The sequence below is a fragment of the Cylas formicarius genome, unplaced genomic scaffold, assembly GCF_029955315.1.
Source record: "Cylas formicarius isolate icCylForm1 unplaced genomic scaffold, icCylForm1.1 PGA_scaffold_8__14_contigs__length_24414737, whole genome shotgun sequence".
NCBI classification, from domain to species: Eukaryota; Metazoa; Arthropoda; class Insecta; order Coleoptera; family Brentidae; genus Cylas; species Cylas formicarius.
The window spans coordinates 2,167,053-2,181,173 of NW_026844361.1; the positions used below are offsets into that span (position 1 = coordinate 2,167,053).

Consider the following 14,121-nt stretch of genomic DNA (forward strand, 5'->3'; position numbering starts at 1 on the left):
TGTTATAAATTTTGAAATGCACTGGTATCTGATTTGATTTCAGGTTTTCTTAGCCGTTTGTTTTTTTGAATATGCAAGAAGGTTCACGGTTTGAACGATTTCCACAACCACAAGACAAGTTATAGCCATTTTCACCTTTTATCTTATTTTATATCCTTAAAAGTAATATAGTATTACTACACTAAGAAAAACGAATGTGTTTATACAATACCATAAGCTATAAAGCTAGCAAAGACAAACCAAGCTAACAAAACCAAAATACACTCTAAAACCAAAAATTAGTAGGCTTTTATAGTTTAGAAAACACCTAAATATTCTCAACAGACACAAAACAAGACCATTTGCTAAAAAACAAACAGTTTTGCTTTATAAGCAAACGTTATTTACTTTGTTTGTTTGTCCTAGGACGCCATATCGAATTAGATTTGACAGGTCGTTGGATTTCTTAATTCGAAATAACGTCAGGTTAGGAAATATGGTAGTAAAGAAGTACCCTAACCTCAAAATTTTCAAAATACCAACAGATTATCGAACTTTCATTGTTTACACAACGTTTCAAGAAGATGGATCACGACCTACTATACATCAAGTGCAGACTAATAGCTCAAGACTATCGACTCAAATCAACTCGAGAACCATCGTTTCACCTTTATAATTGCTTTCAATTACTCACCACGTCGTCGAACAGGTCGTCGATCCTGGAATGGGCGTTTTTGCCCCTCTTCCCCCTGATGAGCACGTAAATGGTCGAAACGTCAGTGTCTCGGAGCAGTTTCTCGATGAGCACTTTGCCCATGAACCCGGTGCCGCCCGTGACCAGGACGTTTTTGTCCTTGTAAAACTCCCGAATCTCCGATTTGTCCATTTTCGAATGCTGCAACGAGACAAGAAATGACGCCGCCGCTGCTTTCGCGCGTTTTATCGAAACGTTTCGGAAGATATCGATCGGGCCATCTCCCGCGTATGGAACGCCGACCGTTCCGAGCGGAATATTAAACAAAAACAATTAGTCAATTATTTATAAACAGTTGCACATCGCGAATTCTGGGTCAGCATTGCTTACATACGAATCGGCTGGCAATGAAATACTAAAATTGACCCATTTTAGGTCGGCATATTTTAAAAAATTAGACTTTGGTTATAATTAAGGGGTGTAGAACATGCAAAATGAATTATTCTGCATTTTTGCATTTTTTCCAATAATTGAGAACTTACTGCATTTTATTGCCAAATAAAGGCCGGTCCTTCTCTAAGCAGTACGTGTGTATTAGTTTATATAATACAGGGTGTCCAGTATAAGATGATGTACAAGGTTTGAAACTATATATTAGTATAAAGTTGTTTTGAAGATTAAGTGCCAAATTTAAATTTTTTTTTCATTTTTTACTTTATTTCTAGCCGTAGGACATGGTAAATGAACAAATATATACATTTAAATATATAATATATAAATATATTTTTCTACTTCCGTCTGCAAAATACCTAATTACACACCTATCGAGCGTGCGGGAAACGTCTCTTTACCTTGTCCGTTTAGTTTTCCACGAAAATATTTCCCACGCTTTGAATTTTGACTTTTGTCAATTCTGACGGTCACATCAGTAAATGTATTCGTGTTATTTTGCGAAAATGTACCCAAAAACTAAAGGTCGTAGAAAAAGTATAGTATGCAACACGTTCGGTAAACTTTTTAACTCACTCGTTTATTAATAACGTTTATAAATAAACTCGTTTACCGCAGTTGTTGCATAATATACTATTTTTATTTTTAATTAATATGATAAATATTACGTTATTATAATGTTAAGTAGATAGTTGGCAATGACTCATCAATTAAAAACAAAAAAGCAAATGTGTCAAAAACTTACGGGACTGTCAATTTTTAATTATATTTTTATTCCCTATCCATTTGTTCTTGTGTGTTATTTCATTTTAACCAATTTTCTATAATAATGGCAGTGTATGAAAATTTTAAAAATATGATATTTTGGTATATTTTATACAATGCAATGAAAACGGCCACGAAGCTTCGGAATTATATTACTACAGGTAAGGTTTTTAAAGAAATTTGTTTTGTCTATATTAGATATACAGAAAGGCGACAATTGTTTGCAGATATAATTGCTTGTCTGAAAATAAATCTAGTTCGGCACATCCTATAAAATATTTGAAAGAGAATAGGGAGCAGTTAAAAAATGGTTTTAACAAGTAAAAAAAACAAACTACGCAACTGGATTCTAGGGAAAAAAATCCTATATGACCGTTTTTTGAACTCTTCCATAACTCAAAATCGATAGTTTTGGATTTCACCCTCTATCTCAAAAACCAAGAGAGACATGATAATTTTGTTGACGGCATATTTAATTTCACAAAATAAGTAGCAAAGTGTATCTTAAATCGGATCATTTCATATCAAAAAATAACCGAGATACCCCATAAATAACTGAAAATGAAACTCGAAGAAAAGAAGTGTATGTATATGCCAAAAAATAATCTAGCTTTGTTTCATTTTAAATCGATTCCATAACGTAGATACAGGGGAAAGAGAAAATGTCCATTTTTAAGAAACCACAATATTTTCCGTATTTTCCGGAACTGAAAAGTTAAAATTTTTAGGATATAGGTAAAGGAATCCGATGATGATAACAATGGAGTAAAAAAAAGACAAAATTAAGATTTCAGAATAGTTTATTGCGCATCAAGTTGACCATATCAGCGTATCCCAGATGATTCCGGGAGAAGTTAATAAAAAAGTCACCCTTGTCACCTATAGGAGTTGTGCTAAGGAAAATAGGAACAAACCTCCAGATGAAAATAAAGAAAATTTGGTCTTACAAAGCGTGGTTGAGATACCTCGTACATCTTTATGTCAGATTAGAGAGACAGCGTTGCTCGGTCAACATATTTTATTTTAATTTTTATGGATTTAAATTGACAAAACATAAATGTGTTTCGCATGGTTGAAAAACATTTTTAAAGAAGAGTTTTGAAAACGTGGAAATTCAATATGACGTCCATAAAACAAACAATAGTTAACTTCGGCCGTACTCGACATCGTAGGCCTAAATTTTCCTGACACCATTTCTTAGAAAGGCGGGGGATGTGCCTTGTCTTATTGATAAGAGATAAATGGAGATCAAAACATAGTCTCGGAAGACGACTCTCGTCCATTCTTAACAATTTTATGAGATAGGTGATTCAAGATTTAAAGGTTTGGTAAATTAAGTGTGTGGAATCTGTTTCAAGGCGACGTAAGGCACCTAAAGTTAATTTTGAAAGAGACAATAATCTTTTAAAAAGGTGGTCTGTATTCGCTCAAGCATGTGGGTATAACGTATGTCCCAAACTAAAAAACATCAGGAAAAAATAGTTACCAACGTTGTTTGGTATATTTTTTGCATTGGGACCCAAAATAAATATTAAAATAGGAAAAATGTTAAATGCAATAGTTATAGATGAGAGTAAAAGAAACAATTTAAATGTATTTTCGAATATACAGGGTGACTGATAATATGTGGGAAATCAAACTTACATATTTTTAAATGGAACACCCTCTATATTACGCCATTAACAAATGCTCCCTTTTATACTCAATAATCCCAATGTAGGGTTGTTATGGTGAATACCGAGTGTTTTCGGATTTGTGGGCATTTTTTCGTCAAAAAAAAACAATTTTTAATACCCTATATTTTTGTCGCCGTTTCCGGCAGCTGTAATTTTAATACGCCATCAATTTTATAAAGTAGCACAGTCATTTATCGCATACTTGTCTTCAAATTAGCTCGAATCGTTTATCCGGGGTAAGTCTAATGAACCATATTAATGTTCGGGAAAAATTGAACATCTTGTATATTATACTTCCATTAAAAATTCCTATTAATGCTATTTCAATTTTATTAAGCATTCCCTATACCTAAACATTTTTATGAACAAAATACTGAAAATTTTCTAACAGTGCCAGAATATCACAAAAGATTGAGAACAAAATAAATATTATCTGAATGTGAAAAGTCCACATAAAAACATTAACAATGCAATATCATTATTGCTGGTATTTAATATATAAACACTTACAAGTAAGAACAAAACTGTAAAATAAAAAGAAACTGTTTAAGTAAGTGTTACTTTATTTATTGCTGATACTAAAGACTTCAATATACGCTCTAACAAGGTCTTAAAACCATTGAGCAGTATTCGCTAGAATTTCATGAATAATACTTTGAAACTCTTCTCTTATCCTGTGTTTCATGTTCTCTTTTGTTGAGGGGGCAGTTTTATACACCTTTTATTTAACATATTCGCACCCCACAGAAAATATTTAGATCAGGAGATCTAGGTGGACACCTAATCAGACCACCTGTTACTATCAACCATTGAGGAAATAAATCATTTAAATACTTCGTAACTTGATGGGTGTAGTGTGTACGAGCTCATTTACGATAAAAATGCCCAATTTCGGACAAAAGAATGATGCTTTACAAAGAAAGGTCTTTGGTTCGGGTATTTTGTGTCTCATTGACTTTGTCTCTATAGACTTTCGTGGTTATGTTCTTGCCGAAAATTCGAGGTCTCTGATATAAGATCTTAGGACCTTCAGTAGAGATACGTTGATGGTCGTTACAAATCAATTTAAATTTCGGATTGCCACTGCTGTTGACGTGTTTGTTGATATTGTGCAATTTTGGTATTTACATTATGGCTGACTTAGACAAATATTCTTGAAATTTAGCCATAAGAATGGTACGCAAATACCTTAATTAAGGAATACAGTGTAATTTAAAATATTAGACCAGATTACATTATTGTGAAACTAGACAAAGATTTTCTATGAATTAATTTATGTACGAACAAGAGATAACCTATAAGGAAACATGTAGATGCATTTGTATGGTTTTAATTGATGTTTAAAATCTGAGTAAACGAGAATCAAAATCTCTTTTCTACTTCTAATAATTCGATACCATCATAATTCAGATATTTCCTTTTTTATTTTACCGGACTGGTCTTTCATTATGAAGCACTTAATTCAATGTAATTATGTAAATTTTTGAGCTTTTCGAAAGAAAATTGACGCTTCGCATAATATCATTAATATTTTTTATGCTCATGTCTCATAAGATTAAGCGTAAAAATATAAACAAATTAAAAATTTGAACAGCAAGGTGATTTTCAATATTTCCATTTTTAGTATTACGGCTTTTCTATACCAAAAGCGATTTAAGATAGTACTCTTTGTACACAGAAAATTGAAAGTGAACAGTTGAAAGCTTATGTTGCCATATAATAAAGCAAACAAATAACCGAACTGATATTACCCAAAACGCAATTTTGAACATCTTATCTGTCTGTCTGTTCATAGATATAAGAAAGTGACCAATTGCTTTTGAACGGATTATCCAAGGGTGGTCAGTAACATACAATGCAACAAGTTTATTACCTTACTTAATTTTATTAATTATTATTACCTTAATTAATAATAATAATCTTGTTGCATTCTATGTTAATGACCACCCTTGGATAATCCGTTCAAAAGCAATTGGTCACTTTCTTATAGCTATGAACAGACCATAATACCTTTCCTTTTACAATAGTTTTGCGAGTCCATGTTGTGTTGGTAAGAAATCTGTTATTTTATAAATATATTACTATACTTTTTTTTTTTTTTTGAAAATTTGTTTTATTTAAGGTCCCGAATATGTAAGTGTTAACTTTTAACTAAATTTCAAAAAGAGCAAAATGATTTTAGGAAAAATTCTTATGGAATTTGCCACAGGGGCACACAAAAATTTTTATATTTTTGGTGAATAATATAGTCTTTCTTTTAAAATGTCATTAAACCAATTTTTAATGATCTTGAGTCAAAGTAATTATAAAAGTGAAGGCCTTGCTTTAAATTCATGTAACTTTAACTGATTGTGATTCCCACAAAATCATTGGATATTGTGACAAAACTATAAGTTAATGCCCCAATTTCATATAATTTTAGGCCAAAGAAAATGGGTGTATTTCACAAAAAGTTTTCTTAGTGTTGGATCAAAACCTTCATGCATTTCGCCCATTTTTAATGCATAGCGCCCTTAACATAATAAAAATTGACGAAAATTACATTTACACTAAAAGACGCGATCTGAAATAGAATATTATGCAACAAGTAGGATAAACGGCACATGAGGCTAGAGTTTATTTGGCACAAGGGGGGCGAGTGTTTAATGTACCAATGGCTTAAAAAGTTTACTGAACGTGTTGCATACTATACTTTTTCTATGGCCGTTAGTTTTTGGGTACATTTTTGCAAAATAACACGAATACAAACGTCAAAATTCAAGTCGTGCGATAAAATCTCCGAAAACATGCGATTGCTCCCAAACTCGTGCGGTAATATCTCGGACATGTCGGAAGTGACTCAAGTGGAACAAGAAACTCACGCTAGATCGGTGTGTATAATTAGGTAGTTTATAGAACGTAGTAGAGAAACATAATTTTTCCACTCCCTTCTGTAAAATGCCTAATTATACACCGATCTGGTCTATATTGGTATTGTTTTGCAAAAATGTACCCAAAAACCGACGTTCCTAGAAAAAGTATAGTATGCAACACGTTTGGTAAACTTTTTAAGTCACTGCCGTTTACCACACATAATACTCCGTTTAGGAAGAAGATGGCGCAAAGTGCAGGTTAGTCCCTCCTATATGAAGCGAGTATAGTCACCTAATTTGTCATCACAACAATGGCAATTTAATGAGTGACCGGATCGATTGAAAAAAATTCTCGGCGGGAAAATCCGGGCCCACGACCTGCGTTAAGTTTAATACATATAACAATAAAAAATAAAAAACGGCGAAACGAAAATGTAACAGACGTTGTTGGCAAAAGGACGCGAATTTTTACGCGGCCGTCGCGAGGAATATTGATCAGGGGAGCCGACGGCCATTTCGATTTCGGTCACGCAGCCATCGAAATGTCGGAGCCGTACGATGACGCGCGATGCGGCGGCGGATGCCGACGTGATGCAAGGCCTCCGTGATTGGAAACGTTAAAAAATTCGAGCGGATTTAAAAATTCGCTCCGTTCTGGCGATTAACCGCCCCTTAATGGCCAATTAAACGAACGTTATAAGTTCGTGCACCTCTTCGGTTTGTTAATCGAGTCGATTTCGGTTCCATTGATAACGATAATGATATTTATTGTTTTATATATCAAGAGGCAAAGAAAAAAATAACTATAAAAAATTGTATAAAAGACGACACAATTTTACAAAGTTTTAACACATGGGTATAAAATAAACACAGAGACAAAATTTAAAACTTATATTAATTTTATTTTAATAGCGGAAAGATTGGTAGTCTCTCACAACTCTGGAGGTAAGATATTTAAAAAATGACACCCTGCATTTTAATGTGTTTTTTTATACTTTTGTTATAAATACCGAAACTTAGCTAGAAACGTATATGAACTAAACAAATTCGGATGTACGACCATCCAACTCATTTATTTGCATTAAATCATGAAATCTTCGGTCTAAATAAAAAAAAATCGTAAACTAAACTAAATGTGTTTCGTTCAAATAACATTTACATCAAATTATGCAATATTCGAACAAACTATATATTTTTAAGAAACAGAAAATCCTTTAAAACGAATAAACGTGTATACTCATCCATTTACCTGCCAGTGTTCTACTTTTGTCTATTATGTGGTGTCGTACACTCGGCAGAGATAGCACCAATTTGCCGAAACTCGAAAAACCGTCTTTAATTATTATGGATTATGGCCGATATCGTTCTAGACTTTTTTCAGCCTAAAACGTCGACTGGTCAGAAAGAGTGTATCTACCAGATATCCTGTGAATGCGGAGAGTCATATATTGGCGAAACCAAACGCCCTCTAAAAATAAGAGTTGAGGAAGATAAGAAATATACAATGAAGGGTGAAACGCAAAAATCAAGTATCGCGGAACATGTGTGGACCAAACAACACAACATCCAATGATCCAGAGCGCGGGTTGTTCACAGAGGGCAGCATTGGAGCAAGCACAAATTTAAAAAAGCAGTTTTCATTAGAAACAATGAAAACATCTTCAGCAATCCAGGCGTGGATATACCAACAATTTGGCAAACCTCTAATAAGGCGCACCAATGCTGGCGTTCTAGTTGATCAACTTCACGCTTGACTACACCCGACTCCGGTATATAAACCGTGTAGCCTTAGAATTAAGTTTAGTTTACACTTGATAACGGGTAGTGATACAACTGTCCGAAACGTTGTGTAAGTTAAAAAATAAAGACAATGGAAGTTTGACATCCTTTTAGTATTTCTTTTGATGTGAGTTGTTACAAAATGTCAAACAAACTTGCCGTATGTTACACATGAAATACTTGTTAAACCGGATCATCAACTTTTAAGATTACCTCCTTACCATTGTATATTTAATGCCATAGAATTGGAGTGGGCTCACTGCAAAATATTTTTTAGTAAAAATATTGTAAGTGAGGCAAGGTACGATGATACTGCGGAAGTATCTGTTTGCAAGGCGGCTCTCCAGGCAGTTACCAAAGAAAATTTGATCATTTGTACAACACACACAGAAAATATAATAAAAGAATACACTTGATTTAACGGTACCACCACTTGTTCTTGATGTAGGAGGATCATTTTCTGGTAATAACAGTTTCAATTTTGGCTCTGATGATGAAGATGTTTCATCCTAAATACAAACTTCATATGGTTTACTTGTATATTTACTTTTTGAAAATTATGTTTGATACTGTATGATATATTTTATTATGTTCCGATTTTTTCGGACAAATTATCATATTTTTTTCATATAGATTCGTCCGTCTACTTAAATATTCGCATGTCATTGAGGAATACCCTCATCTATTATTCCAAAGACAATACATAAATTTACCTCTGACTATGGGCGTAAAAGTTAAATTAATAAATGCAAAGTACAACTGATCCTGTCTCTGTTATTCTCAAGTAATATAATCGTTATGTTTAGTAACGACTGTCTTGCATTGATCAGATATATGTTTGGGGCGCAATATTTGTTGAAGTATAAATGAAAGCATTTTATTGCCGACTATGCCATCACAAATGGTAGCGATTATACACATTTACACACAACAAAATCCAAATAAGCATTTTTATTATTTGAAAAATTATGAACATTAATGTTGTTTCAAATAAAGTCAGAACTATTTATTTATAACTAAACCCATTCTTCAGACATTTTTTAAATATATCTCGGACTCATTTGAATAACTATAAATGAAACGAAAAAAAAATTATAAAATTTTTTGTTCATAAATGCACTCATTGATACGTGATCTCTGACATATTCTGCCGCCCTATTGATACCATGAGCCAAACAAGTAACATGAAATAGGGTAAAACAATTTTTTTAAAAATTTTGTGCTGTAGCAGCCGATAAAAGGAATATATATTTTTCTGTTAGAACACTGTTGGGCAAAAAAAAATTAGTTAAGCTTTCTTGAACAAATCTGGTTGCACTTAAATTCTTATTTTTTCTAATTGTTTGGATGCAATTAAATGGGATCTATCACAATCATCAATGCATGTAGAATTTATCCCACATAAGATAAAAATAATTTTCAAATATTTTGTTCTAATGTCATTTACAGTTTGCTTGTAAATGATCAACACTCTCTCTACGTACAATTGACTCGCCCGGTATGTTAATATTACAATATTTTGTCAAAAATTATATTTAGTTGCCTAGTTCATTAAGTGGTATATTGGCTGCAACAAATGCATTACAAAGTTAAGCACCTCCTGTATAATTTAAAGTAAGTTCGCCAGATACTTCTAATAGGCCATCCGGTATATTTTGTAAGTTTCTGATTCGTTTTTTGTATAAAAATTTTCTCAATATAGTCCGTACGATTTATGATGGCATAGTCGGGAATAAAATGGCAGACACAATAACGATTATATTACGATTATATTACTTGAGAGTAAGAAAGAGAGAATCAGTTGTACTTTTACTAATTTACTAATTTGATTGGTGCGCCCATATTCAGTATTTTCTATGTAACAATAGATCAGGGTGTTTCTTAATGATACGCGAATATTTAAACAAGTAAATCTACATGGAAAAAATAATCGTGGATCAGGTAGTCAAATCCGCAAAACACTAGTTCAAAAGGTGCAATGAGGGAAATCATCCCATAAAAAAATAGAACATTGTCTTGAAGATCTAAAAAACAGCGCAAGCAAACCCAGTGCAATGAGGACTTTGTAATATACCACTTAATAAACTAAGTAACTCCAATTGAAGATAATTTTTGACAATATGTTGTAAATTTAACATGCCGAATGAGTCAATTGTACGTAAAGGTAGTGTTATAAGCAAAGTGTAAATGACATTAGATCAAAATTTTTAAAAAATTAGTTTTATCTTGTGGTCTTAGGGGAAAACAATGAATCCAATGATAATGGCATATCCTATTTAATTGCATCCAAACAATTGAAAAAAAAACAATTTAATTACAACCAGATTTGTTCAAGAAATGTTAACTAACCTTTCTTTGTCCAACAGAAAAATTCATACTCCTTTTATCGACTGCTGCAGTACGAAATTTAAAAATGTTTTAGTTTATCCTATTTCATGTAAGACTTTTATGTTTCAGATTTTATATTTTGCAAATTGTTATGTAATATCAATGAGTGTATTTATGAATGAAAAACCTTTACTACAATTTTTTGTTCTTATTTATATTTAATCAAATAGATCTGAGGTCTATTTAAAAAATGATAGCATGTCTGAGGAACGCGTTTAATTGTAAAGAAATAGGACTTTACTTAAAATAACATTAATGTTCATAATTCTTCATGTAATAAAAATGCATATTTGCATTTTTGTTCATGTCGATGCATATATTCTGCAAATTTTATGCCTTTAACTGCTCATATATTGGGGTTTTTCTCTTGCATTTTTTCCGCTAATTAATCGTTATTATCGTACCCAAAAAAATGACTTCCTTGGCCACAAGAATTTTAAGTTCACAAAATTATAAAAAAAAAAACGTAAAATCTCTGTTTGAATAATTAATTACCATTAAATGTTAAGACACACTATCTAGTGTCATGGTCACTCTTATACATTGTATTGTTAAATAAATTAATGTCCGAAAACTCGATGCAATAAAAACAAAAAAATCGGAAAATAAAAAAAATATATCATACCGTATAAAACATAATTTTCCCAGAATAAATATACAAGTAAACCATATTTACTTTGTATTTACGATTCTACATCTTCATCATCGGAGCCAAAATTGAAACTGGTACTGCCAGAAAATGATCGTTCGTCTACATTAACAAGTGGTAGTACCGCTAAATAAAGTGTATTATCTTTTTCCCAGTACTATTTTATTATATTTTTTGTATGTGTTGTACAACTGATCAGATTTTCTTTGGTAACTGTTTGGAGAGCTGCCTTGCAAACAGATATTACTGCAGTATCATTGTGCCTTGCCTCATTTATTTTTATTTATATTAAAAAATATTTTGGGCGCATACCAATTCTATAGCTTAAATATATCGCAATCTTAAAACTTGATGACTTATTTCAGCAATTATTTTTGTTTTGTAGTAGAAACTACTGTAAATATACGGTAATTGCTGCTATCTTTGTCGAATCTACGGCACCGGGGCTTAATAGACAAAGGTAGAACAATGGTAAATGTGTGGGTTTTGCCATTCATAGTATACGAGTGGAAGCAGGTAAAATACCGAGGCACCTTCCCTTTTGGTTGTAGGATCGGCTATGCCGTCGCAAATCGTACCGACTATACCTTTTCAAATGTCTGAAGCGGCTCGAATTTGTGGGAAACGAAACTACCACCAGATCGGTGTATAATTAGGGCATTTTAGAGAAGGAAGTAGAAAAAAGTGTTTATCACACCATCTTTGAGGAAGTTTTGTTGTATTAACGATTATTTCAGAAACCAACTTTAAATTTGCAGCCTTGTCGTCGTCGATTAAAACTTAACTACCGACAAAAAAAAAAGAAAAAAAAACAGGGAAACGTTTCAAAAGTCGTCCATTTGGAAACCTAAATATTTAATTTTCCACATTGACGCAACGTCTTTAATTGCCCCACAATCGATGAAAACAGTACCCGGCTATTTACCCATACTACTTATTAGTACCGTCAAATCGGTATAATCTAATTTGAGCACGAGAAAAAAGTTGAGATGTTAATAATTCACTTTGCAGGAACGTTGCGAGAATATTGTCGCATTAGGGCTAAAAGGGCAACTGCCCTAATGCCCCCGCAGCGTACAAAAAAAAAACATTAAAATAATAACACGTATAACTGATGGTAGTCAAAGAATTATTGACTATATTGTCACCTTAACCATTGGTGAACAAAAATTGTCCATATATTTTACAATAATTGCTTTCAGAAGGTGCTGAGAAAAGTATGATGCTGATCAGGTCCAAAGTTCACTACTGGAGGTTCAGCGAGATGGTTGGCGGTCAAATGTTGACGTGATTGCCAATAGATTTGTAGAAGATATAACTGCAATACTATATGTTCGTGAAGACCCAACAAGTAAAATAATTTCAAAATACACTAGCGACGCCAGGCACGCTGGCAACCCATGGCACACGGGAAATGAGGTTATGTTTTCGTTTCTTTTTCCTTGGATGTTTTTGACAAGAATTTATTAATTTTCCGATTCGAACGCAAGGCGTCCATGTTGGTGATAATTAGGTCACCTCATTGAAGTGCTCGCAAAAACTTTTTGATTTTTGAATTACCCGGATGTTGCATCCGCAACACTATATACAATGTGTCCCAAAATCAAATCAACAACGAAGCAACAGTATAAAGATAACTTATGAAATAAGACAAATGATGAATTTGCGTTAGGGCGGTTCATCACAGAAAAGTTGGACACTGGAATGCATATAAAAAACTACGAAACGACATTGTTAGTCAAATGTAGCAAGAAAAAGACAAATACTTCAGAGACGTAATATATGAAAATAATCCTAATTCACGAGACGTACGGAAGCATTGAAGACATTACTCCCGAATAAAAGTTTATCCAGGCCAAGGAAAATTGTTTTTGAACAGGAACCGGTGAAAAGTAATAAGGATCTAGCCTTTTTACATCACTTTTCTATTCCTCCTGCGTCGGTTTTTGCTGAGCAAGTTCGACTCAGTCGAGTGTTTGTAGGGCTGTGCAATGATAATCTTAGCATTAACAACAACATAGATTTAGTAGTTTGGATCTAGAGTAACCAATTGCTTTTGAATGGGATTATCCAAGGGTGGTCATTAACATACAATGCAACAAGATTATTAAAATAATTTTATACCTACCTGTGTTTAATATTCTTTGGTTTGGTATACTACTTAGTCTAAGTTTATAAGTAATCATTCTTATTTCGTGTGTAATACAGCGTGTGTTGAATCGTGTGCGAATTATGCAAAATATGTGCGAGTCTAGTGTACCTCAAGAGTTGCTCCCGCCCAAATGTAGAAAACTAAGGAAGGAAGACAAAGGAAGTTATAAACAATGTATATTTGACTCTTATTGAACGTAGTGTCAGCAAGCAAGCATCTTTAGAAGAAACGCCCACATTGACGAAAATTCCAACATCATCGAATCAAGGGTATATGGTTATGATGTCGAAACCAAAGCCCAGTCGTACCAATGGAAAAACCCAGAATCGCCAAGAACGAAAAGAATACGCCAAGTTTGATCAAAAGTCAAAGTTTTGATTAGTGTTTTCTTTGATTTTCGTGGGGTAGCACATTCACAAGGTCGTACGATCAATAACGAATAATAATAATTAATGAAGTTATGCGCTGTTTCCGAGAAGCAATACGAAGAAATCATCCGGAATTGTGAAAAAACAATTCATATGTCTAACTTTTTGGCCAAAAACAAAATCATAATCAAGCCTCAACCACCATATTCACTCCTGCGACATTTGGCTGTCCCCAAAACTCAAAAAAACCATGAAAGGAAGGAGGTCAGAGACGATTAATTAGATAAGGAAGAATCGCTGGAAGAACCCAAGGCTTTACCAGAAAGTGCTTACCAAAAGTGCTTCGAGGATTGGAAAAAAAACTTTGGC

General features: G+C 33.1%; 1 protein-coding gene across 1 annotated transcript in view; it reads right to left on the bottom strand.

The window, feature by feature from the left end:
• The window catches only part of LOC132706556 (fatty acyl-CoA reductase wat-like), a 63,883-nt gene that overhangs the window by 37,387 nt on the left and 12,375 nt on the right, over nucleotides 1-14,121 (bottom strand). The window contains exon 2 of the mRNA XM_060677938.1: nucleotides 674-874. Coding sequence (XP_060533921.1) covers nucleotides 674-865 — 192 coding nt within the window. The 5' untranslated portion in view covers nucleotides 866-874. The remainder of the gene's footprint in view (nucleotides 1-673; nucleotides 875-14,121) is intronic.